The 27865-nt window shown below is 40.5% G+C and overlaps 1 protein-coding gene across 7 annotated transcripts in view; it reads right to left on the reverse strand.

Annotated features, from left to right (window-relative positions):
* Positions 1–27573, reverse strand: part of NTNG1 (netrin G1) — a 149886-nt gene extending 122313 nt beyond the window's left edge. For all 7 annotated transcript variants that reach the window (XM_050900912.1, XM_050900909.1, XM_050900907.1 and 4 more), the window contains exon 1: positions 27290–27573. In XM_050900912.1, the coding sequence (XP_050756869.1) occupies positions 27290–27535 (246 nt within the window). In that variant the 5' untranslated portion in view covers positions 27536–27573. The remainder of the gene's footprint in view (positions 1–27289) is intronic.
* Between the last annotated feature and the right edge of the window lie 292 nt (positions 27574–27865).

Consider the following 27865-nt stretch of genomic DNA (forward strand, 5'->3'; position numbering starts at 1 on the left):
AAGAGAGTATTATCTTTCTAAAAAGAGGCATTCTTCAAATCCTAGGTAATCTCAACACTAGACTGTTACTTCTAAAAATGTAAGTCTAAAAATGCAGTGCACAAATATATTTTTTTATCATATAAAAACACAATATTAATGGAATGCTCCATTTCTGAATAACTAAAGTGTGAGTATCATAACATCCATTTATTTTTTTCAACTCAGTTTTTTAGGTTCACTTCTTTCGAGAGCCATGGTGCAAACTTCTCCTCACTGTGGACCCAGCTTTCAGGAATGAGGTGATAATTAGGTGTGGATAAGTCTTCTGTTTTGAGACTCTCCACAAATTTACCCAATTAAGGTCAGTGATGGTGATTGTTAACAAAGAGCTTAAGTGAGCATGTCAAGGCTAGCCTGTGGGTGTTACTGAAGGTCTGGAAGGCTGTGATGGCTTCTGGTCACTTCTGAGCAAGGTAAGTTTCAAATGACTTGAATAGGATTTGGGTGGTTTTTTACTATCCTAGAACTTTGTGGATATTAGTTTATGGATAGCATTTTATGGGCAGCTGGGATGTTTATTTCTAACCTTGTGGCTACCTGTAGAAGTTGTATGCTAACCTGTGCTCTGTGTGTTGGCGTGCATGTTGCTGCTGGAAGTGCAGGAACCACAGCAGGTGGTGATGTGGGAGGCCAGAGAAGAAAGTTGGTAGGAGAGAAATTGTTTGTTTGATGTTGTGTTGTTGCTGGAGCTGGTACTAATGCCATGGGTCTGTTCTGGATGCCCTTGGTGGAAGTGCTTTGACTCAGTTATACAGTAATATTGGTTCTCAAGCTCTCAAAGCTGAAGGATTGTGAGGTTGTGTGTTGTGCCCCCTTAGCTCACCAGGGAAGGCTGTAGTACACTGTGAGACACCAAAGTCAGAGCAAGCCTGGCCTGTGGGGCAGCTGCAGCAGCAGCGTGCCCAAAGTGCTAGAGTACTCACAATCAGCACTTCTCTTTTTCTAATCTAAAACTTCTATGTACTGTGGAAGAAAAAGAACTTCTAACAATATGTATTTTATAATTTGCTAATGAGACACTTAAAAATAAGCTTAAGTAATAAAGGACTCTATATTAATCAAAAGTTACCCGGCTCCATAAAGGAATAGTAAGAGACTGCACTTGACATCAGATGCTCTAAAAGCACCTGGCTGCCATACCCACTCTTTTCCAAGATGTTACAAGCACACATCTCTTCCAGTAAGTGATGTAAAATATCAATTGCTAAAACTTTCTCAGAAAAGCTTCTTCCTAGATAAATTTGAGAATGTCCATATTGTATTTAACTTAAAACTAATTTCTAAGTATCTTTGCTTAAGCTTTGAGGAGTTCAGTGCCTACTAAACCATTTTTGAAATATTTTCTGTGGTAAACCAAAGCCCTTTCAAGTTAATAAAAGAACCACAGAGACAGTACAATGCATATGGAGCAGAAACTTTCATGGGGGGGAAAAAATACAATATTGGGATGCAAAAAGAATAGGGTAGAAACACTAGAAATACTGAGATGCTACTCCATAAATCATTGTTGTACCCTCTCTTAAAATATACTGTTGTTTACTTCACCTTCCATAGGATGGAGCAGAAATAGAAAAGACTCAAAATCAGGTGATGGAAATTATTACATGTCTGGGCTGACTTCTACGGGAGGAAAAATGAGAGCTTGGTATTGTTTAGGGAGAAATAAAACAGCATAGTGTGACTTGCACAAAAGTAGCAAATGAAGTTCTCTATTTGTTCTTTTACATAATGAAATGAGACAAATCAGTGAAACAGAAAGGTAATATATTTAAAACGTATTACTGATGGAACTCACTCCTATGATGCTTAACTGAAAGCCTGGGCATTGCAAAAAAGATGACAAACATGCAAAGTAGAAATGGAAGGGAGCACCATTTAGGTCAAGGCAGATTCTGGATTTATGTTGGTTGTTGCAGAAGGCAGAATTTAGTACTGAAAGAGTATAAAATGGCTATTTAAAACTTGAAAAGAAAAAAAAAGTAACAACTCTGTTTCAAAAACCCTTTTCAACTCTCAAAAGGTCAAACTGAGCCCCAGAACAGCAGGTACAAAGTACACACAAGTTGAATTTGGTTCTAGAAGTGTATGACTTTATCTTTCATCTCCAAGGTTTTACTGATTTTTTTTTTATTTTTTTAAAGCTTGGACTGAGTTGTTATTCTCAGCGCAGTCCCATATGCTTTAATGTGACTATCATATTTTATTTGTGCATTTTAGTCAAATGCATTAGTCATGTATCAGAGATGACCTTGTAAGGGATAACTTTGAAAGTAGGAGAATATTACAATATTATGAAAGGAAATCTAATTAAAATGATATAAAGTTAATAAAGACAGAGCATTAAGTAAAAACCAAGAAAAACATATGCTCAGGGAGGGTACTAACTCTAAATGGAAGTACGCAGTGAATATTGTCATTCTGAATTATTTTTGCTCTAAGTATGTTCATTGCTATGGGCATTTGCAACAGAATACAGTTAGCATGTTCCACTGTCAAATACAGAGCAATCTATTTTACACTGACTCCTTTTATTGCAATATTAAAAAAAAATTTGCTATTAGGAAATATTTAATCAATAGCAATTGCAAAATACATACCAACTGAAATAGGAAATAAAATAAGAAATGACTACTTTTCCTAACTAAGAAAGTATGGTGGACTTGATTGTCTGTTTACATCAGTGCTACAGGGCTGCAAGAGACAGTCACTAAAATGCAGAAAAGGCACAACTTGCTATACAATGCAGGCTCTAGCCCGTTCTCTCGGATGTGGGATGGAAAACAACTTTCATGTGACAGTGATGCTATTAGAGGTGCAGAGCAGCTGTGGTTATCAATAATGCTGAGCAGAGCTGTGGGGAGCACAGGGTTAGCATGGCTCTTCCACAAGCCCTGCGTGAGGAGCAATGGCATCGCTGCTTTGTCCCAGGGGCACAACAGGCTCACAGTCTCTTCCGTACAAGCTGATATAACCAGGCTGGCCCTGCCCTTAGTACCAAAGATGTGCGCTGCAACGTCTGAGCCCAGAAAGCACCATGGATGCTTTGACCACCTGTTCCTCCCCTAGCCACAGGGCTGCATACGTATGATACACAGCAGATATATGGAGGCTGTGCTTACGGTACTGGAAGCCCAAAGAGAAAAGTGAAGAGACAAATTTATATCCACTGCCAACGCAGAGAAGCAAAATGTGCCAAAGTCTGGCTCCTAACTTCCACTGAAAACTTAGAAAATGCCATCATTACAGCCTTATGTACAATATTGCCTGAGGATGCGACCATGGCAATTTGCACATCCTCAGGAAAACCAGTGATTATTTCTACATAGCCAGGAGACAAACTCCTGACAAAACAGAAACAGAATTAAAAAAGCCCCATAACATAAACACCGCCAACACATATGAATCTGATTAAATGCTGCCCTCACTGAGGAGAACTGAGCTTTACATGCAGAAGCTGTGCCATGCCTTGAATAAACACTCAAGCTATTTAACCCACATATGGTTAAACTGAAAATTGTGTTATCCCCTTTTAAGCCTACATTATGGGCAGACCTTGGCATACGAAGCCTGACTTTGGAAATGTGCCGACTGCGTGTCACTGCCTCTTTGCAGTGATGATGTGATTTCGATTAACGCGCGGCAGCATGAGGGGGATGCTGATTGTAAAGAGCAATCCCATCACCTGACAATAGCTCTATGATGAAATCTCTTACACAGATTAATGAGGGAAGGGCAATAACTCATCAGAAAAAGCAGAACTGTCTGCTTAATTACTTGAAAAATGTCTCAGCCGCTACCTTTTATACCTGGTGGGTATAAATATGTCCACAGTTTTAATTAATTTTACCTCTTCTTTCATTGCACCTGTATAGCCTGGAGAAATGGAATTCTAATGAAATTGCAATCGAGCATTTCTACTGGAGTTTGAAACACACTTTGGCAATAACCAGAAAATGAGGCATTTCCATGGGTTTAATTAGGGAGAGAGAGTGTACTTGGAAAAATACTTCCCTACAATTATAATTATTCCAAATCAAGCCACAGTGTAAACTCCCTTCTCTTAATTCATATAACATTGCTTTTTGGTGTCCGTTTTAATTTAAAAAGATAATGGAGCAGGCTTTTCCCTGGGGCAAAGCGGAGTTATGCTGAAAATCCCTCTCTTGGCATTTTCAAAGCAGCAACAGCATAAGCTCATACCTTTGACCTTGCAGTCCTGCAACTCTCATTTAAAATTGATGAGTGAGACCCTTGAATTTATTCTGCTGAAAACAACACTTTTTATAATGACATTTATAAACATACCACTAATTGTCCAGCATCCTAAAGTGCCAGCTCTGCAGAAAAACGAAAGGAGGAGAGGTCTTTCTCATCTGCTTTTTTTGGGAGGGGGGAAGGGAAACAGGTTTGCTTGTTTTCTTTGGGGAAGCTATGTAGGAGTTGCTGTCTTGTCAAACACAGCCTGAGTCTGTGCCAAAGATTAAGATACGGGTACCTTGCATGTTCCCTCTTCCACATCGCTCTAGAGAAGAGTCACGCTCATGCTGGTCTACAGTAGATAAAATGGAGATAAAACCCTAAATACAAATTTTAGAAATATAATGTTCTCTAATGCTCGCGATAGTTAATCACTACATGTAACCCTTCTGCAGCTGAAATCTTTCACTCCTTTCTTACATTGGTCTGCAAAGTTGTTGTGCATCTTGTAAAGAAAGCAAGTGCTTTAGGAGTTGAAATCCATGTGGATGAAATCAGGAGAAATGAAGGAAGCAGAATAAATATTGGGGGAAACAGAATCCAAAATGTGTATTTATAGTGCAGTCACAGCAATGTAGTATTGACATTTCTATCAAACCTCAAGCTCCATAGCTTTGGGAGTTTGGGTTGGTGTAGGACCAGCACCCCGGCACTAGCCAGTATTTTCAGTGTTCCACAGCACTGCTGATGAATACAGTGTAGACCTCTGGCTTGGATAATGCTGACCAGAACATTTTCCATGGGCCCCAGCCATAAAAACATGAACCTTCTGAGCTGGTGAGGAACGGATACTACTAAATTTTACTTTTGTCTCAGTCATTAAATCTCTCATTCTGTGGACAGATACTGCATAGTAAATGTAGCTCTAGTTTCTTGTAAACTCATTGACTGTTAATGTTTAGCAAGTTTATATAGGCATTTAGATTGATCTTATTTTATGCAATCAAGCACATTACACTTGTTTTAATTTTTTGCTTCAAAGGCTTAACATCTGGAAGTTACAGAATTAAAAAGTCACTGAAAATGTCATGCCAAGTATATAAAATATTTTTAAAGATAATATTGTAACCTGGTGATACAGAAAAAAATCAATATAATGATGGTAGTCAGATGCAAAGTACCACAGCAAGAATTTGCAAGGTCTTTGTCACCATTTTTAGGAGCATTTTGAATTCCATGTTTTTCCCTATCCAGATTCCCTGTGTTTATCAGTTAGCATCACTGGAAAGCTCTCAAACATTCTCATGGTTATAAAATTCTTTATCGTAAATATATTGAATGGTTTGGGCCTATGATGGAAAGTGAGGAACCTGTATCAGTACAGCCTGGGACTGCCAAACAACTCCAAGACAGGCATGTCTTGGAATGACTAGTATACACTTTGGAAAGTAGGTATCTGAAACCCTCATATGTTTAATTGCCCTGAATAAAGCCATGGAAAACCTGCCATGCTTAGGCAAGGGAAATCACAATATGCTTCTTATCAGAAATACAGCAAAACAACAGATCCAAAAGATACGTCTATTCCTTTGAGTATGTCACTCCTCCCAGTGCATGTCATCGCTGACCAGCCTTTTTTATCATGACAAAACACCATCCCCCAATGAGGTGGAAGACAAAGTAGAATTTGACACTCAGTTTTAAACATGAGGTACTGGGGGAGGAAAAAGGGTTGCTGTAAGGCAGTTGGTCAGCACTAGGAAAGAGGCTTTAAGTCACAGAAATTGAAAACTATGAGTCAAAAGCAGGACTGCAAGCAAAGAAGGAAAACCAGAATTGCAGGAAACATTCTGCAAAGAATGACTTAAAGCGAGCAGGATCTGCTGTACCTCCTGCCTGTCAGGTGGATTAATTTGGAAAGTCACACTTAGGCTAAATATGTTTACACTGTATTTAGTTGCGCAGAGCAGAGATCTGAGCTAGCTATAAATCTGTTGTTTAGATGTTCCTGTGATAGTTACAAACCCGATAGCTTGGGTAGCAGCAGCCTAGCTTTGGCAGTGCAGTGCTCATCATGGGCTAATTGACCTTGCTGAGAGTGCACTGGCTCTGCCAGATGATTTATGGCTTCCATGCTACATCACTATCATGTCTCTACAATACGGTCTTTCCTATCCATCTTCCCAGTTAAACTCTCATTCAGGCTCTTGCCATACCATGTCTTGATTACAGCAACAACCTTTTCTCTGGCCTTGACAAATGCAATCTTGCCCTGTTGATAACCATCCAGAACGCTGCTGCAAAGATCACTTTTCTAGCTCATTGCTTCAGCCATTGTGTGCTCCCTTTGCACTCCAGCACCAGCTCCCCCTTTTCCATCTCATCAACCATTGGCTGTTTGCCCTCACTTTCGAAACCCTTCACAGCCTATTCCTGCCCCACTCATCATCTCCAGTTTGATATCAGGAAACCAACTCTTCCCTCCTATCACTGCCTGGTGATAAGAGCCTTTGCTCCTTACTTGTTTGATTTTTACTTTTATTTATTACACAGGCACCCTTGTACTTTCTCCTATGCTGCTTTTCACTTGGGAGGAGTCCTCCATAAACATCAGTGAAATGAGATCATGAATCCCCTTAAGTTGATCTCCTTAAAAGCCTCTCTTTTGCAGTGATGACTAGTGGAAATGTGATACTAAATATTCATAGTGTGCTGTATTAAGACCACTGTCTGTCATGCTGACTAGTGTTGACCCCTTACTACTTTGTGTTCCATAACTTATCCATACCTGTTCTCACCTTAAAATGAGAGCTTGCGTTTGGGGTAAGGGATCATCCAGATGCTTGGACAGCACCTAGCTAGCACAAGAAGGGCTCAGAAATACAAGGGCTCCTAAATAATACAGTTGTATAAATAATTTTAATAGCGGCACTATAGAAACTGCTCACTCAGGAATCAACCAGTTAAACCCCCGTCTTCACTAAGTTTATGGAAATGATGTATCATTAAGTGCCGATGCAGAGTGTAATGTTATCCTCCGCCTGACTTCCCCTGCAGACTCCCACAACTTTTTAGACGTTGTTACTGCCAGTTATTCTCATGCTATTTTGATGTTCAGAGAACTCTGATTCCCTTGTGACAAAAAAAGGATGAGAGACATGGAAAGATTTTTTAGACAAAGAGAATCTGAAAAGGGTGGACTGCTTAGCTGAACAAGGAGACGTGTGAGAAATGATAAGAAACACAAAGACACGCAGGAAGTATATTAAGTTGTTATAACAACACCATCAACTTTTTTTTTAACTTATTAGAATGCCTGAGTTGTAACAGTAATCTTTTAAATTTAGCTGGCATAGCAAACAAGAGCTATTCCTTGAAAGCTACCATAGTGACTGACTTCCAAGAATTCTGTACAAAAGCAGGAACTTTCATGCTCTGAGATATAAAGTGTAGCCTCTAAAGCTCTAAAAAATACACTTAATTCTTTTGAAGGTACCTAAAGTGAACAGTGAGACAGTAAAGGAAATATGAATTATGGTTTCCCATAATTTTCTTATATTAACTTTCCTCTGGGAGAATCCTTAATCGCAGTGTTCATTAGGAGCTTGCACACTAAAGTGTTTAGAAGCAATGCGGTACCGTGGGAAGTCGCCAGCTCATCCATGGAACTGGTGTGAGACGAGGTGCAGGCATTTGCTCCCGTTCATTGCACGTTCCTGAAACTACAGGGATTGTCACAGGCACTTCAGATGAACTGAAAGATCATGGTATAAGTCCCATTATCTGAGTCAGAGGTCTTCAAGTTTGAGAGTACCCCTATCATGCATTTAATCCACTACACAAATATTAAGTGCATTGAAAGTCATCAGAGACTGCACATCTGCGTTTCTCAGAAGCAGTCTTCCAACTTCGCTCTATGCTTCAGCTCATGGTAAGAAACTGTAGCATGATCAGCTACCACTGTACATCTTCATTTCTGGCCCTTGTAATTTAGATTAGTTCATGCATCTATAGGATTTCTGTCAGCCACCCCAGTTACATGTGAGTCATTGCTCTGGAGAAGGGACCGACTCCATGCACTCACAGTTCTCCACATTTATCACAGCAAAACACCTACAAATGCTTCGGTCTGCTCCGAAGGGCAAGAAGCAGCACTCATTTACATGCTATGAACTGAAAAGAAACATCAGAAGGGAGTATTTTAAACTTAAGATAATGCTATTCTTATCTGGCAAGACTTGTGGTTTTGATCCTCCTCAGATACATAGCCAACAATGAGCTATCTGGCTGCACGAATCCCCCTGCTTTTCTTCTCTTGGTTAAATCTGCAATTCGAATGCACGCTCCAGTACTCAGGAACATTATGTGGATTTGCAAAACTTTCTGAAAGACTTCCTGTCCATTAGCCATTGGCTGCTTTACAAAAAGGCATAAAGATAGCATTTTCCTCTTGTAACAGATGTAATTTCCTTGCAGTGTTGTTCATACTGTTTGAAGGAAAGCAATATTCCTTTTCTCTTGGATTCGCTCAAACAGTGGCATCTCTCAACATAAACTGAAAATATATTTGGAGCTTAATTTGATTCAGCTTTCAGAATTTCACACATGAGGGATGAATGCATGAGGATCAGCTTTCTGTAATTAGTGAGGCGTGTTAGAAGGGCTGGATCCTGTAAGGTCATCAGTGCAGCAAATGACTGTGTTTTCGTAGTGCCAAGAAGGACCTAAGATCTGCTCTTGGCATGACCCACTAGACAGTTTAATTTCAATTGTCATTCTTGAAGCTTATATGAAACAGCTTCACATTTTTGATTTTTGAATATATTGTAGAAATTGTTACCCACAGTGTGGAGCAAATTCATGTATTTTGGTTTCCAGTTTATGCTCATCACAAATGAAGAGGGAGAAAAGTAGTCCTAAAAAGCATTTCTTCCTGATGAAGTCTTGCAACAACTCTAGGCATACATAATTCAGAGCATCCTAAAGGCTGCTCCAGCTTGTGTTGGTTACACAAGTCCCAGTGTACTGGCTATGCTGACTGTGTGGAAGGGTTTTTCTCAGGTCTGCCCCACATCCTCCAGCTGCTAGCATCAGGTCCATCTCCTGAATGTGCTTCTGAAATAGGTGGAGGATCAAAGAGCAGATGGCACTGAGCTGGCTTTGCCAATCTCTGCCACTAGAGGAGTTTTTCCCGTGCCAGCAAAAATCCTCTGCTCCATCCTCAAGCCTGCTTTTCGGCTACTTTGTACGGCCAAGGCAGCATGGAGCATCCAAACCAGGGTCTAGGTGCTTCCACAGTGACTTCAGTGGACTTGCTCCAAACTCTCCCAGGTGCGGCTGAGGGTGCAGAGAAGCCCATGGCAGACAAAACAGGTGGTTTGTAATGAATGAGGCAGAGCTGTGCAGTAAATTCGTCAGGGATGCTGTGGCAAGCCCCAAAAGAAGCAGAGGTCTAATATCCATTGAAGAGTGCAGATAAAAATAAATGTTGAACAGCTGCTCTCCTCGCTTTGCACTAGACAAGGACATTTTTAAGGGTAAATATTGTTTAGAATAATCCATTGTGCAGAAGCCTTTGGATTATCCACTGCTTCTGTAACACACTTCAGAATAGCTACCCTGAGTCGTATCAAAGGACTGTCCGCAATCCTTTTCATAAGAAAATCATTAGGAAACCCACTCCATATTTCAAATTCTGAACAAAGTACTTTAACAAACTTCACAGTGGAGCGGGAGCAAGCTGCTGGGTGAGCGGTGACAAGGTGTTTCATAACTGAGGATCTGCAAACCCTTGCTGACAGCAAGATCAGCACAGCGGGACCAGTATTCAAGGAAAGATATTTTAAGTCTGGCAGAAATTTTACGGCTCTTCTACAACCTGAATCATCACAGAATCAGTTAAGGCAATTTTTATTTCTGAAGGGCAGCATCTGGCCTACTTGGCACACTTAAAAATTTCAAATGTGTATTTTTCAAAGCAAAAAGCATAACAAAAGTATATAACTCAAACTGGCAGAACACTATAGTTTGGATGACATTTTGTAGTTAATAATAATTTAACACAGCATAAACTCTACTTCTGCTGTGCTTGAGCCTGATGCAACCAAGAAAAGCATCACACACATTTTAGAATAGAAATGCTAGAAGATCTTTTAAAAGCAGTGGTACTACCAAGCTCTGCTGCTCTTACAGGAGCAGTAGCTTCTGCAATATTACTAGTGACTGGTTTTAGTGTTTGATATTTATTGTAAATGGATGAGATTCTGAAATCGTAAGGGAACGTGAGGGGTAACATCTTGGTCATGGCACTGCAAAACTTATACTATAGTTTTGTCTCTTCCCAAAATAAGCAAATAAAAAGGCTGTAAAACTTTAGAAGACTTGTACCAAATTCACTGCAATTAGTGGGCGTTTGACTCATGTCCCCGTTGACATGAAAAAGTCCTCTCTGGGGCTGAACTTGACCCTGCCTTGTGCAGGACTGGCTCCTGCTTCGTTCATCCCTTACGTTCCCCCCTGGTTTGCATTTGGTGTCATTTATACTTTCTTCTCCTTTCACAAAGTGCCCAAACGTAATCCAGACACGTCTCTGAGAGCTAAGCTGTGCCTGAGCAACGCGACCAAGCGCCAGCTGCCTTTTGTCCTCAAGTACCATGATACGCCTCCACTTGGTATGTTCTGGAAAAATCTGGGTAGCCCCCCCCCCGTGCCCAGGAATGGCCAGACCCCAGGACGTGTATGCACACTGTGGGCTGGAGGAAAGCCAGATCAGCTAATTCCTCATTTGTGTTGATGTATTTAAGCTTCTTCCTAACAATATTTTAACCTGGGTAGAGAAGAGGAGCCATATGGCATCTTCCGTGCCTGACAACAACTGCTGTTAGTGCAATCAGCACACTACCTAGGTGATTTGTTTAGATTCAGCTGTGTCACTAACTTGTGGCAAACTCAATTATAATTAAGTTGCATATTAGGCAGGGTCCTAGTATAAGCCGGTTTCATTTTCACATGCCATTTGCATTGTATTTTCTGCCATAACTCCACTTACAGATGAAGCGTCCTGACCAACTGCTGCTCAGGGCCATTGCCTTTCCTACCTTCTAATTCAAGCCCAATGTGAATTCCTCTAGCGTGACACCCCCAAGAAATCAGACAGCTACAGCATCAGCCATAGAGCCATACCATAATTACAATAAAATATAGAAATAATGCACAATCATCAGCCTTAGCACCTCATCTTGCTAAAGTCAGCCTTCAGATTCCCGCTTTTTTATTACTTTTTACATTTGTGTTTCCATTATACTGTAAGCTATTTAAAATGTGGACAATGCCTTCCCTTATTTTTGTACAATATCCAGCCCAGTGAAGCATCAAGCTTAACTGAGGGCTTTGAGAGTCAGAATAAGCCACCATTTGTTTTAGCCATTTGCTGTCCTAGGAGGTAAACGATGGGTTGGGGAACAGCTCTGGGTTTCAGCAGCATTTTCTAACGTGTTTATCATGTATGTTTTCTCAAAAAGCATATATGAAATAATGATACCTGTTTATGTCTTCTAGAATTCCTAATTTCTGCAGACAGTTTCCTGCGTTTAATAACAGGATGAAAGAGCTCAATAGTGCCAACCCCTGCGCCCCTCAATTAAGCATCCCCCCCAATGCACTGTGGACGGAACAGTGATATCCCCTCCTTTTTACAGTATAGATTTCTGAATCAAATATTAACACTAAGCATTATGTAAATTGGTTCATAAAGCTTAGAAAAGAACAAAACAGTGGTGAAAGTTATCTAGGGTTATTCTATTTTTCAACTTTACTGTGTTAACATGTTACTTAACAGGAGGCATACAGTTCTTAAAAGCTTACTGCTTGAGAATACTGAACGGCAAAAAAAAAATTTGTAGATACTGTCAGATCACACGTAATCATTGCAGCTGCTTTACAAGCTTTTGCTTTTGAACCATAACCTCAGAACAACAGGGAAAAAGATCATAATAATCTAATTACAAATAATGACCAAGTATAGAATTATGGCTTTGATAAAAAATACTTTTAAAATTGCGATGATAAACAAATTTGCGCCCTTTTACTATGTAGTAAATATCTACAGTTCATTATAAAAAGAACAAAAGAATGTCATTTCTGTAGGTATTTAAGATGTGTGGGACAAAATACGGGGCAGCAGACAATGGAGACTTAATCCCAAATGACCACTATTAATACCATAAAAATTTAGCAATTCTGCAAATTCTCTACATCCTCTGCCTGGAAATGGAGATGACCAAAATGAGATGCAAATCAGTGCCTTTATCTAATGAATAATGCAAATGAGTGCTCCTCTTACTGCGCAGCAGTCTGCAGGAATCCTCTCTGCATCACCTCACATTTCTTGTGGATTTAAGCACCATGTGTCAGAAGAAATTAGAGAATGGAATTGCCAAGAAATGACAAAGCCTTGGAGCCCCAAGTCAGTGCAGACAGCAAGGTACATTAAGATGCACAGTACAGAGAAGGAGAGAGCAGACATCTCATTAAAATGAAAATGTTGCAATTTTTCCTTCACCTAGTTAAAGGAGTTGTACAACATTGTAATCTGCAATTATGTGTGTGGCTACTAGTTAGAAACATCCTCTAAAATGGTACCAAGGTGGGATCTCAAACTTTACAAAATCTTTGTTTGTTTTTTTTAATGCTGGTGCTATTTTATCTCTCTGATATCAGTTAACTGCATCAGCATTTTTCTCATAGCATCACAAAGCATACTGCATATTACCCACAAGCCTTGCTGTAACTTTCCCTTAGCATTTAACATTACCCTCCAAAAATATTCTCAAGCAAACAAACCTGAAGGCATGCAAGTCCTGAAAACTAACTCTCCCCCCCCGCCCCGCGCCCCCCCCATCATTATTTTGCCTGAATGCATTTGGGATTCAGAATCCAGGACAGATTTCATCTGCTCCATGAAAACCTCTTAGCACACGGACCAGCCGCGCTGCCACAGCCGTCATCAAGTCCCTCCTCTTTGTCATTGCATCTAGTTCCCAACCTGGGGATTTGTGAAACTTAACGCTTTTCTGACAGGTACTCTCTTAAAATACAGAGCAGGTAGGCTCCATCTAACAAAGCCATTTGCTCCTCAGACAACTTCTTAGTTATCAGATACAGAGCAGTGAAGGAGCAGCCCAACTGTGAAAGGGATCTCCCAAGGATTTGGGATGCCAGGAGGGGATCCCTCATCATCGAGATGCACAGGGGATACACAGAGACTACAGGTCTGAGCATGCAATTCGGTCACGCTGTGGTTCAGGCAAGCATATTTTGGGGGGACAGGGAAATCGCCTCTCACTTGAAAAGGGAAGGGCACCTCAAAGTCCTGAACTATAAAGCTGAGAACTTAACGCAATCACTAAACTTTGGGGTGCCAATCATATATGACACAGCCTTAGGGTCATGTTCCTGTTGTTCACTGAGCTATATTGTGAACCAGCAGGCAACAAATCAGTGTTTTGATTCAGTAACCCATCAAACAGATAAATCTATGTACTAAGCAAAGGAAGAGATTAAAGACGCCTTACTATATGTCCTTTCAGGAAATGTGGAAAAAAACCCCCAACTTCTTTTTCTCACAAGCTGACAAAGACATCATTGCTATTTATAGTTGCGCTTCAGTTCATCAGTTGGAGGCACACTGCAGAAGATGCTAAAGCACTAGCGACATTGCTACTAAATTAAGAGCTTACAGTTTCTTTTTAATAGTTGAAAGTAAAGCCATTTCTCTATTGGGCAGCTTGTTGCAAACTTCATAACAGTGCAAAAAAATATATTGTTTTTGATGGATTTTCTCTCAGCTCAATCCTAGTGAATCAAAGGGGAATTGCCTGGGATGCAGGTCTATAAGGAATTTGGTGTGAACTCCATAAAAATGTGACTTGCAATCAATATAGCATTTTCACTCTCTTAAATTAGGGGGACATGGATAGGTTCTCTGCTCCTGTTCCTGTTAGCAGTTACCATGCCAGAAATATACAGAGTTTAGGTTTCTTATAGCAAGGGCAATGATAACTATAGAGAAGAAACTACTGTTAAAGCAAACTAAGCAGTTGATTTGAAGCAGGGAGACAATTAAAGCACAGCATTTCTGAAAGAGTAATAAAAATGTCACTGCAAATGACAGATTGTTACAAGTCCTTGGCTTCTACCTAGCACTGCAATAGAATATGGTGTTAAATCAGTTCCAAGAGATTATTAGTGGTATATGTTATTTTCACAAACTCAAGGAATTAAGTATCATTTCATAAATCAACTGCAGGTTAAAATTAGATTTTTTTTTACAACTTTAGTTCTGTGACCTTTACACATACAATTAACAAAAAGAAAATTATAAAAAAAAATAGTTGGAACCTGACTCAAACTGAGAAAAGCTAAAAACATTCCACTAAAAACTCAAACCAAACTGGAAAATAGCTCTTTTCTATGGTTGCAGATCTGCTCAATGCCTGCAAGGCTCACTGATTGCAGAATAAGACCTTGAGCCACAGATGCTGTAGAAATGGACTCTCATTTCTCATTAGCTTAAAACTCTGTAAATTACCTGCAAAGTGTGCCCATATTTTGTGTTACGTGTTACCTCCTGTATTGCTTTTCTGCATAAAACATTAAGAAACCTAGGTCAGAAAACTATAATTAAAACGAACAATAACTGAACCCAACTACCTGGTATGAGGAGATCTACGAAGTGCAAGGCTGAAGTAGACATACGTCTTGTCAGATACAGCACTATTGTAGGCTCAATTATAAGTTTCTCTGCTTCATGTGTTTATGGGCCAGATAATGTCTTCTAACAAAGTCTGTGTGACAATCTGTTGGAATCTTACATGGAGAAAAGCTGATTTCTCCTGCAAACAAATTATCCAAGAATCTTCCAAGATCTGCACAGAAATATGAGGGATCTCTGTCGTCTTCCGAGATGCAACATTGCTACACGCTTCTCTCCATGCGCATGAGTTGCTTAGGGGCTGCAACACCTCCTGGGACACTCTGGGCATGTGTAGGGTCACAGGGCCGGGTCTGCCACCAAGACCAGCACTACCTTGTAGACTGCCATTACTAGCTCACGCAAGGTTTATCGCCCTGTTCTTCAGCAGCAGCCCTTTGCTATAGCTGCACCGCTGACGTTCACACACGTTTCCCAGCAAAACGCTGTGGATCAGATCCCGGGTTAAGATGGGTATTTTTGAATTCCAAAGGTGTTTCCAATTCATGATTTTTCATCATTGTAAAAGTAAACATGTTCTCCTCTTCCTGCAAGGCTTTATACAGCTCACAATTATAAACAAACCAATACAAATCCAGAGTAAAGGCAGTGACAGCAAAGGCTTGCTCAGCATCGCCCTTACATCTACTTTCTGAGGCCTTGGACATTGGCTAGGATGACAGCCAAAAAAAACCCAACTGTGACTGGCTTACGTGACAGGAGTTTAGAGAAGCACATGTAAAGTGGTGTCATTAAAAAAAAAGTGTTAAAACAGGTCATCACAGGTGCCATTCATCTCTAATTAATTTGTAAAAAGCATTATTGTTTCTTGGTCAGCTCCTGTAAATCTTCTTTTGGGGTATCAGAAGGAACTGGCCTGGCAGGAGGATGCTGACAGTTGCACTGGTATAGGTGCAATGACCTTGAGGATGGGAACTGAAAAAATCCCTGAGGCTAAGGTTAAATTCAGTGGGGCCCTGCTGCTGTCTGATTTTTGTTTCTGATCTTATGCACAATTTTATCATTCCAAACCCATTACTTACCAGTACGAGGCCCTTGACAAGATACAATCACCAGAATGACATTTACTCCAAATTCTTAGTAAGATTATTATTGATCAGGAGAGTCGAACGCTGCCTGTAACAAGGCTGTGCCTGCTTTCTCTGCACTCCTGCAATGTATTTACTGTCTTGGAGACTGCGCCTAGGAAAAGGAGCACAATGAGGGGGTCCTCATAAACCAATCCACGTTTCAGCACATGCATCTGCCATCCTACTGCTGAACTCCCTAACCTTAGGACTTCAAAAGGATTTCAAAAACATTTCACCTGTACCTGTCTAAGGTCCACAACTGAGGTCTGTATGGGTCTGTACCGTTTTAAAAGAGACTGTTGCCCAAAAAAGGGTAGCAGAAGTGTAAGTTAGAACAAACCCATCAGCTCTGGTGGCTTTGCAAGCCGCAGAGCCCTTAACGTGTGACAAGACAGGGATCCAGCCAGGAGGAAGGCAGGCTCTTGTGTTCTTTGGAGCAACTCCCCGTTTCTCTCCTTAGTCTTCCTTTTTTCCACCACTTTCAACAGCCTCCATTTCAGCAAGGTTGGAGAGAGGGGCTGGACCCCAGGAGGGGTGCAGGGACAGCACAAGTGGCAGATGTACAGGAGCCACTTGCATCAACCCATTCAATGCACATACACCACTTTACACCAGCTGAGGACTTGTAGAAATAACTTGTAGAAGGAGGGAGAACAAATGTGTGTATGGCTTCAAAAACCAAACAAAGCCCCTGTAAATTTCAGACATCAACCATTTGTCCATTGTTCAATGTTTAAAAATGGTATACTCTCTATTGCGACTTAAAATTTCACAAAATATTATGCTGAAACTTCCATCTTTTCTGATAAACAAAAAAAGGGAACTGTTGAACTCCTGTTTGGAGACTTGCTTTTAAAAAAACCTGAAGTTCATAAACGATGATGCTTAGCTAACGTTGAGTGCTGCAACCAATGATGGTGCAATTATGGAAAACTATGGGAAGATTATTCAACAACAGTCTTCTGTCCTTTTTAATTATTTACAAATAAGCCACGAGATGCATAAAGCTAAAATAATATATTCTAATATGCAAACCCCGATATGTATTCTATATATGTATTCTAGCTGGCACTTTCCAGCTAGAAGGTCTAAAATGTGCTTTCGGTACATTCTTGCATGCTCCAAAACTGCCAAAACTGTACCCAAGAAAGAAAATGTATCCCATTAACCAAATCCTGTCCTGTCACTACAGACAATTGGCCTTGCACTGAAGCTCACAGAGGTGAAGTAATCCAAACCCAAAAACCAGTATAATGAGTAAAGAAGATTTTATAACTGAAAAAGGTTGGAAATAAATGAACTTTAGTGAAATTGCTTCTGACAAGAAAAAGATGAAAAGATAAAGGCATACTGTTAATTTTGCTTTTACTTAAGATGGCTTTAAAGTTTCCAGTTGAGAGTTTCAAACTGGTATGGTACAGAAGATAAGACGCACCACTAAGGAAGCAGTATTTGGGCACAATCCATTGCTGTCAGTTCAAGTCCTTCTGTTGACTTATATAGGGCACATTAATTTCAATGGAAGATCATATTTTAAGTTCTGTTTATGGAAAGTTAAACACTGACTGTTATATATATCATGACTCACCTCTACCTACTTTTTAGTTATTGAAGGATACCTTTTTTAAAAAATCAAAGCCAGGGCTTCAGATAACAAAAGCTTGTATGTTCTTAATCTTTTATTTTTAAAAGCTTCTCTCACTTCTGCTTCAGGAAAAAGGGGACTCCAGGTACAAACTGCTGGCAAAAAATTACCCCAGAATTTTAGTGAGGAAAGCTACGATGCTTAAACCCCTTAAATCCATTAAACCCATTACTTAACGTTTCTGGAAGTCTGAGCAAACTCTTGCAAAGCGAGACACCTTGCTAGGATATTTCTGCAGGCTATCCCTACAGTATTCATACTGCTTGGCAGATCCATATGGTCAAGGAAGCCAAGAGGCAAGTCAGAGTCTGGAAGGCTGAGATAAAAATAGATGGGGAAAATAGCACATCTAGAAAGAGTTGTTTTAGCAGTCAGAAAATTACATTCTGTACTTTTTTTCTATAGCTATGCACATTGTTGTTTTTAAAAGATGAGGGCTTTTGTGTAGTTGTTTGCTATTACCTTTTTTTTTTTAAACCTTTCCCCCCCCAGTCATTTGTAAATGTCACCCAGAAGCAGCTCTGTTTCTAGTTTTCACTGGAGGAAAGTGCCTTATGAGCAGGTGTAGATGGTAAAAATCAAATTGATGAGTTAAAATGATGGCTCCTGACAGTTTTACAGATAAAAATGTAAAATGCACCAGGATGCTGGAAAGACACAGTATGTACATGTAAGAAAATGCTCCTCTCATCATAATGGTGTCCTCTTTTAAAGGTTTTACAACTACTTAGCTATAAAAATTCTCTCTGGGCTGAAGCCTGACATAAAATATCTCTGGTATAGTACAATTTCTTGCTTGTAATAAATATAATTAAAATTCATTTGCACCCTTTTCTTTCCTTTCCTTTTTTATTCCTAAATTCCATATAAATAATCTGCCTAAAGAACTAGAAGATAAGAAATAAAACCATTTTACAGAAAATACGATACAGCAAACATCAAAGCTACGTGAAATCACTTATGTGCGTTGCCAAGCTAGCTCAATGCCAAGGATTTTCATGTCCCTAGCTATATTTGTACTTGTAGATCAAGATGGTGTCACTGCAAATGAACTGTGGAAACATAAACTTCTGTACCTAAAATGTTTATCAACAGCCATTGTTTCTACAAGTAAACTGGGTACAGAACTACTTCCTACTTTTCAGCTAGTGAGATTAGTATCCCAGTGTACACAGGGACGTGCATCTCGTCAGTCCATGACCTTAATAGTATCTAGGATTATTTTTGACTTTTCAGATCCAGCTAGTATTTATAGGCCTTGAAAAAAGTCAAGAAATATTTGGTTTAACAGACCTCTTACCTGCTTTTAGCTACTCTTAAATAGGTATGTCGTTTTTTTATGTATCGGAAATTGCAGCTTTAGCAAAACAGTATCAGTTAAAAAAAAAAAACCAGCAGTGGTACTCATACCAAAATTCAGCAGCTCCCACAAATTCAGCCCTTTCTAAACTCTGTGGATAAAAACAAATGACAGGTTTTCATCCTTGTGTAAGGAGATGGGTAATTTCTATACTTTGTCAACAGGGACTGCTAATGCTTGTCTGGATTTCTCCCCCTCTGCTCCACAGCATAGAGCGGAAGGGATGAGACAGCCTGATTATCATCTCAGTCTGCACATTTTTTTTTTTTTTTCTTGAATGCTCTGGCAGAATACTGTGGGCTTAAATGTTTGCAAGGGGTGACCTGGGCTGTATATAGGACTAGCTGCTTTATAAGTAACATAAATGTCTAAATGCTAAAATCACTATTTGGGAGTCAACTTATTGACTTCTGCCTTCTCGAAGGACTCCAGGGGAGCCCACTAACCAGAATGATTGTCCTGACGTACATAGGGTTTGCAGAACTCTCAGCCGAGTTCACTTGGCCTTGTTTCAACTAAGATGCTTACAAATGGAAGTTTTAATATATGGAAGTGCCTCAGGAACCTGTATTTGGTTTCCAGTGATTCTTAGCTGTTATAAAGTACAAGCCCTGCAAGAAAGAAACACAAAACTCTGGGGTTTAAGGACATACAAGTACTAAATGAAGAAGGAAAAATATGTTTGTCCAGATAATTTGGACAAACCTGAGCACCATAAAACTAGCTCTGCTCAGTTCTGCCAAGTAAATCCAAAATTCACACTCTGAGACTTGTCCATCACAGCGGGAGGAAATATAATATCACACTCCTCGTACACTGTCCTCAAAATGAGACAGCAGCCTGGAAAGCCTAATGTTGCACAGCTCACTTGGGACCGCGGGGCATCGTGCCCATGACCAAAACGTGCGAAAGCAAACCAGCTGCTCCCTGTGAGGGGGGTGATCCTGCACCACCGCTCCTCCAGGCTGACTGCGTGACACCAGCCGGTTAGAAAGCAAAGGTCGCTCTGCTGAAAGGTGGATTTACCCCCCCTGGGAAAAAAAAAATCTCAGTTCAGGATTTCTAGCAGAGAAGGAGCGGGGTCACCCGCTGCTGCCTCCCCTCAGCCCGGGAGGATGGGGAGGGATGCGCTGTCCTACCCGGGACGAGGAGTGCTGGTCGGGATGCTGCTTTACTGCATTGTCTCTCTGCACCCCAGCAAATCTTGTTAGGAGAGTCTCCCTGCAGTGAGCCACACGCTCGAGATCACCTCTATCTCATGAGAAGAGGTTCAAATTACAATACATTGCTAGTAAAGATTTTATTTATAAAGTAGTATTGTTTTATTGCAGAAGATGGCACTAAAGGTGCTGCTGAGGGGACATTTCTGGTCCAGCTGCACTGACAACAAGCCATTCAGATTCCCCCGTGGATGTCGGGGTATCCATTTTACAGTGGAAGCTGTTTATTTCTTTATAAAATTGCTGTTGCTGTTTCCACACCCAAAGATGATCAAAAGCCCAAGTTCCCGCAGAGTACTTGGGCAGCTCCCCCCAGATACCCTCCTTGGCCCGTGAGGGAAGGCGCTTCGGGGGGCCCGGGGTGCTGAGGGCAGCAGGGGGGACACCAGCTCAGGTGTTTGCGAGAACCTCATCTGCAGAGCCACAATTGCCCCCAGTGATCCCTTGCTTTCTAAGATCAATTATTACTACAACAATTTGATCATTGTGTTAGCTACAAATGTCTAATATTTCCAGCTAACTTCAGGGGGAAAAACAAAATAGGAGAGCAAGTACCAAACAGAATAAAGGCAGTGTTAAAAGCAGCAGTTAAGCAGTTCCTACAAAGTGTATTTATAAAATACGCGTCTTGTTAAAAGGATGCACTTTTACACATAGTAGTGATATGTGCCTTAAAACTCTGCAACTGAAAATAAGTAGAAGCCCTTGACTTTGTTTAGGAACCCTGTTTTATCCCCAAATATTTTTAACAACTTAAGTACTTTGTGGGTGTGCTTTTGCTTTGTTTAACGTTTGAAAACATTCCAGTACCCAAAGTGTAACTGAGGACAAAAAAAAACAAGCAAGTGGATAGAGTTTTGTTAATGATTTACTGGGGAATCTTGATGTGTAATAATGAATAAAATGCAAATCTGTTTTACTGGCAATCCTCGGTTTTGATTTATGAGAAATTATTAATTTTTAGATTGCTTCCACTTGGAAGAAAACAGAGATTTTACCAAACCATTTTTTTTTATTCCTGCTGTCATTAAGTATATCCATTTTTTTTCTCTTTTATGAAACCAAGAGGTCCGAGGAACAAGGCGCCTTTGAAGTGTCTGCAGGCAGGCTGTCGCCTTTGTGCTGACCACCGGGAGGGAGCCGGGGAGGGGGGAAGGCAGGAGCAAAGGGCATGGTGTGTGCTTCTCGCTTTCCTCTTGTCCTGCTAGCTGCTCTGGTCTGAGGCTGGAATGTAAGGACCAGAGTGGTATTTTGATGGGAACAGCCATAGCAGTGGGGTGGCAGAGGTGTCCTGCCCTACGCAGGGGAGAGGAGAAGGGGCAGGGGGGGCCTGTAGCTCACCATATAGGTCTTGCGGTACTAGAAATGAAATGAAATATCCAGTAACTTAAGAGGAAACACCAAAATAAAAACTCTGCTCCCTGAAGGATAAGGTTCTTTCCAACAATGACAAAGCAACACTTGTATTAATTAAATGTGCTCAAAAGAGTTTAAAATAGATGAATGCAGGTATTGTAAATAAAGCCTGCAATAACTTTGAGCTGTACGTACTTTTAAAATACACAACTATGAAAATCCACGTTAAACGAGACAATAACAATAGCTTCATCTTTAACTCCCTGTTCCCATTCTACCCCATACTACCTAGTAAGATTGCACAGATGGAACTAAAATGAAGGATTGTATGTCCTTATTCAGCCTATAAAAGAAAAAAGCTTTTTTCTTATCAGCATCTCTTAACAGTATTGTTCAACACTGTTTTAAAATTTCCTACCCAAGAATGCATGTATGCATGCCAAAATGCTTCCAAAAAATACATTTTTATTTCATGTTTTGATTTATATGTTACTCAGAAGAATATCTGTTCATTTAATTATTTCAGTAAACATAATAATGGTATCACTAACGACACTATGGAGTATTTCCCCTTTTTTAAGGAATATGAGCCTACTTGTAATTAAAGGAATGCTATATTAATGATGCTGAAAGTCTCAGAGGGAAAAATTTAATGTCCACCTCATAATATTATGCCGGAATTACATGCACAGAAGACTTTTTAATAATCTTTGTTTCTTAATTTAGTTTTGATTGGCTATGAAATACAGAGTAGCACTCAAAGGCTCAAATTTCTACTGTCATCATTATTTCTGCTCTATAAATTGTACAAATGCATGGGACTCCCGTCTGTAAGCTTCTTTTCAAGCTTCTGTTTAAACTATGAAGAAAATCAGCTGTAGGCAACGATAATTGCTGATAATTTCATCATTTTTTTTTAGCCACTGGGATGTGGGATGGTGTTATGATAGCTAGGTCTAAACATAAGCAGAAAATTGTATTTTTATGTTGCCATTTCAACCGCAAACACAGGTTGGTAATGTAAATTCGTCTCTAGTTTGCAAATTACAGCAATAGCCACTAGGAGTCTCCTGGTGAAGTTCGTGATTAATTTACACACTAATCCTCGCTAAGGTTTGAATGCAAACCCCACACTAAAGGCTGGATTTCAGCCCAGGGGCCAGCCCCTGAGAGGGGCAGGTACGCCTCTGGGGCAATGGGACCCCCGAGCCCTGAGCAGCATCATGGGGGCTCCTGATGCTCGTACCGGGGGCACAGCCGGCAAATGTTTTGGAAATAAAGAAGTCAGCAGCCACCTATGCACTGTTTTTGTAGGGCAAAAGATTGTGACGGTCATGAAAAGTCAGATTTGTTTCTTTTTATAACTGGATAGAATTTTGTGAAATTGTAACAAGCACTTACGGAGAGGGAAGTAGATTTCACCAACTGCTAGTTACCGGGGATTTAAAGCAGATTTGTTTTGTAAACTGAAATGCTGCAGGCCATGAGAACTAGCACCCCCAGGTACTTAAAAATTTGCTTACAGTATCTCTGCAAAGTGAATCCTGCAGTTCTGAAAACGTGAAGTAGCTTCTTTCTCTTCTCTCTTCTCCTTCCCCTTCCCTCTCCTCCCAGGCCAACTAAGCATAAGCGCATGGTGCCAGACACACTCTTACCAATGCCAAATGCTCAAAGTTCATGAATTACAGACCCACAGGAATGGTCACACGGGCTCAAACGCTGTGACCATCCAGTCCAACTCTGTGACTGACAAAGGACAGCCAAATTTCCTCGAAGGAATGCCACAGAAAGCAGACATGCATTGTCTGCCAGCATGCGTGCCTCACTCCAAGAGCTAGAGATTGCTTGAAGATGTACAGGGAAGCCAAAGGTGACCAGTCAACCACCTCTGCAGGGGGCTGGTTATTCTGCAGGCAGGAGGAGTACTACCTGTTGGGGAAGGATGCTGTCACGTCCTTCTTACAGATATAAGCAACTCCACAGCCAGAAACTGTGAGCATTCACTGCTCTAAGCCATTCATTTATTTATAGGTTTCTTTCATGCATCTCTCCTCTCGAGCAAAATCCTTCCCCAAGCCCTAAAAATCCTGAGCGACTTTAAAAATGATGAGATTGTAAACAAATAATAATTTGGAGGGCTATTTATTTGGCTTCTGCTTTTTGAGCTTCTTAGTTTCATTTTCAAACTTTTCTCTGCAACCAGAAGGACTAAGAAAATAAAGATGATGTTTTAAATGAAAGCTGAGAATCTCACATAATCATAGGACTCCAGGGGTTTGAGGTTTCAGAATAATCTCATGAGTTGTCAATACTGAATGTCACCAGAAACTATAATGTTATTCTCAGAATAGATCGCATAAAAGCACTTGTGGGATAGTTTTCCTGCTGCATGTTCCCCATAATACCTATGGATGCTGTCCTGGAGGGACAACCCGAAGGTACTTACAAGTGGTGAGCTGCCACGTGCTAGGTTTAGCTACCAACTAGAGGAGTGTTGCATTTTGCAACAAATCTGCATGTGCAAAACCTCATTATTCGGTCTGTCAACTAAACAAGCTCACCGAGTAAAAATTCATAATGGACTCGTAAGAACACTTAATTCCATGGGGAATATGCAGAAATAAGTAGGAGGCAAATTTTACCGTTAACTGCCCATCTCCTCTGTATTGTGTGCTTGCGTGCATTGCAATGCACGATTGCATTGTGTGTTATTGCAGACTATTATCATCTCCCTCTCACAGACTGCCTTGGATTTTACCATAATCTCCCAGCAGGACTTGGGTGAACCTCTCAGTCTGGTTGTGTTTCAGTGATATAATCTATACTACACTGATAGCTGACACAGACTCAACAGCTAGTACCTTAGTCCATATAGTCTGTGGTGAACAGAAAATTAACAAAGCCTGATCAGAGAACTGATATGGAAACAAAAGAGGAGGCTGCTTCAACCACCTCCTCTTCCTGCAAAAGCAGGCTCAGCTGTTTGGTACCCTTGCTTATTGTTAGGATATCTGAAAGGACCCTGATCTCCTCTAAGGCAGTGTTAACCTGATTGCAATAACAAAACACTGGTACACAGGTTTAGCACGCAAATATCCAATACTCACAACAATAAAACCAAGCATTTGTATAAGTCAGTTCAGCACTTCACCATGCTGAAAAGAAACCTCTGGATCTCTCATTTCAAATTCAGGATTTTTTAGTGCAAGAACATGCCTAACAGGAATGCGCTCTTTTCCACTGCCCACCTTCTCCAAGTATGTCAGTGCTATCTTCTTAACTAATTTTCTAAAACCAAAAATGAACACAAAAATAAAAGATCTCCTCATGGGGAAATGCCAAAGGCTCAGCCCTACAAACATGTAAAACCTCATTTTGAAGGAAATGTGCAATTTCTACATGTAGCTACAGTACAGATAGACATGAAGCATTTTTAGGGACGAGAGCGCGTTGCTGCTGCGCAGTACCTCAGGAACATCAAATATTTCTGTCATTCTCCTAGTGTTTCAAGTAAGTCAAGCCATTACCAATGCATATCTGAATATAGTGTATATGTACATCTATACTGAAAGCAAATACAACAGTTTATCATGTAGGAGTCAGTCACTCTACACTCACGTCACTAAATACACACCCTCATTGTGTGCAGTCTCTCTCCCTCTCCCCAATTCTTTCTCTGCTTCTTGCGTCAGGATTCTGGTGGCCTTCTGCATCTAAAGGGCTCAAGCAGCAAGTGAGCTACAGCTGTAACCTCAGGTCATTCCCAAGCAAACTTTCATCCCCTATCACAGCATCAAGGACCTTGCTGGGTCAAATGTTTTCAGGGAGAGTTCTGGCACCATTTTTAATACTTAGATTTAATCAAAATGTCTTTTGTTTGTTTGGTTTTTGTTTAAAATCATTATTCTAACTAGAGAGTAGCCTGATAACCAAGGCATTCAGAAACTTAAGAAATTACCTAAGACAGGAACTGCTGCAATGTTTATCTGCACTAAAAGGAAGAAACAAGTTTTGCTGGGCAGTTTCTTCTGCGTTAAAAGAACAAATTTTCTTATTCACTACATGATGAGTTACTAAACATCACTGATTGAGGGCTAAAGCACAGCTATCGCTATTCTGAGGGAGGAAAATACATTTCAAGATAAAGAAAAAAGAAAAAGACCATATTACACAGGGCACGTTGCTTTTATTTGTTTTTAAACAGTGGCTGCTTGAAGCTGCTCGAGGTTTAGTGTGTCAAAGCCATGTCAACAGAGATGGATTAGTGGGCAAAGAGCAAGTGGTGCAGTCAAAGGTTCACAGTGAATGTAATTTATTCACGTAGCTCCGCAATTTATCACGTGGCTATTACCATAATGTACGTGGGAAGCAGCTGCATGCGTGCATATAATGCCCTAAATGTATGTGTGGTTGGACCTGAACTCCTTACAGAACAATAGTAGTTGAAAATGATACTATAAGGCATTTAAAAGCAAATTTCCTTCCTGTGGGGATGCTGTCACACAGCAATGATGACTCGTACGCAGGCAAATAAATATCCTGTAGACCCTTCTCAGTTATGATAACCTCACTTACCAGAACTCATTGGTTTTTCAAATCTAAATTATGTAGGTAATGTGATATACGTTTCCAGTGCTTTATTAATAGATGTAAGTACACGTTTTGCATCTCAAACTCACATTTTCTACTCAAGCAATACTGTATTTTCCACTCAATATTTAACAGAAATACTCAGTAGCAAAGAAAATAAATTCTCCATGTTTGTGAGGAGAAACAAGTTACCTACAAGTTGAAGGAATGACCTCTTACACCACGATCTATCAAACACTTGGGAGCAGCACAGCTGTAACAGGCTGATATATATAGTGTCTGCCTGGTTTCTTATACCCGTACAATTATTTACCAAGCCCAACATTTCCAAAACTAGTCTCTAAGTTTAGGAGCATCTAAATTAAGGAGCTTGACTTTGGTGTCTTTTAGTTGGCTTGAATGCCTGCAGTTTCAGTTAAAGAAGAAAGCTGTCAGTAGCTGGTAGAGCTGGCCCCTACCTGAAGGTGTTTCCTGCTGCACTGTCCATGCATGCAGGTATGGACCTGCTGGTATGCACCTGCTGCGTGCCGTAGCAAAGCTCGAGCAACGCTGCCCGCGGCTGCATGGGCTTGCCAGAAAAACTCCACCAGCCCAGCTCCCACCACTGCTTTTTAAGCTTCTGCAGTTCGAGTTTCTAACAACAGTCTCATGTTTGGAAATGATGCTGAATTATACCACGCTATGATGCTTTCAGGCGATCATATTGGAACCAGTTCACTCAAGTCTTTTGTGATCCAAGCAAATGCACCCCAGTTACGGGTTAGCGCACCAGTTTTATGCTGCTTTCTTTTAAGTCATTAAAAGTTGACGTAGAGAGACACTGAATTCAGACAAAGTCAAGTTAGGTCCCCATAAGTAGAACATCTCATTGCCCAGCTTAATTCACTGCTCAGCATTTTGTTCAGCAGAACCTTCCACATTTGGAATATAATGCAGATTTTCTTGGATAATAACATGTGCATTCTAGGGCTTCCATTTTGAAGCCATCTATCACAAATATATACCCACTAATTATACAAAATGAAAAGCTTGCCTTACCATTGCACAGAAAGTCTCAGGAGGATCTCCACACGTTATGTCTGGGGGATCCAGAGTCACTTTTACATATTTGATCATGTCTCTGGCTTCCGGCTGGCAGGCCATGTAATCCCATACTTTTCCTTCTTCTGTGTAAATCTGAGTCTTACACACGTCATAGTGTCCCCACACGGAAGGGTAGTGCTGCATCACGGAGGATACGGTAACCCAGAGGGCGTGAAGTGACAGGAATCTTGACAAATACATTTCTAAATCCTTTTATGTCACCTTCGTAAGGATGCTCAGTACTGGCGTACGTGCAGTCTATAGACTATACATATACGTGCACATACATGTATATATTTTATAAAATAGGTTCCAACTCAAACGTGAAGCATTAGGATAGGGTGTTTGTTTCACTAAGTTGCAGACTTTGGTAGAAGCCACCCAGACTCCGATGACAGCCTTTCACAGCAACGCAGCGCTTGTCCTTTGTCTTATAACTTATCTGTCAGGGCTTCTTGTAAAAGATGTCCAATAGCAGATAATAATTTGTGAAGTTGCAGGTCTTCAGCTACACTGTCGATAACCCTGAGT

This window comes from Gymnogyps californianus, chromosome 8 (genome assembly GCF_018139145.2).
Source record: "Gymnogyps californianus isolate 813 chromosome 8, ASM1813914v2, whole genome shotgun sequence".
In the NCBI taxonomy this organism is placed as follows: Eukaryota; Metazoa; Chordata; class Aves; order Accipitriformes; family Cathartidae; genus Gymnogyps; species Gymnogyps californianus.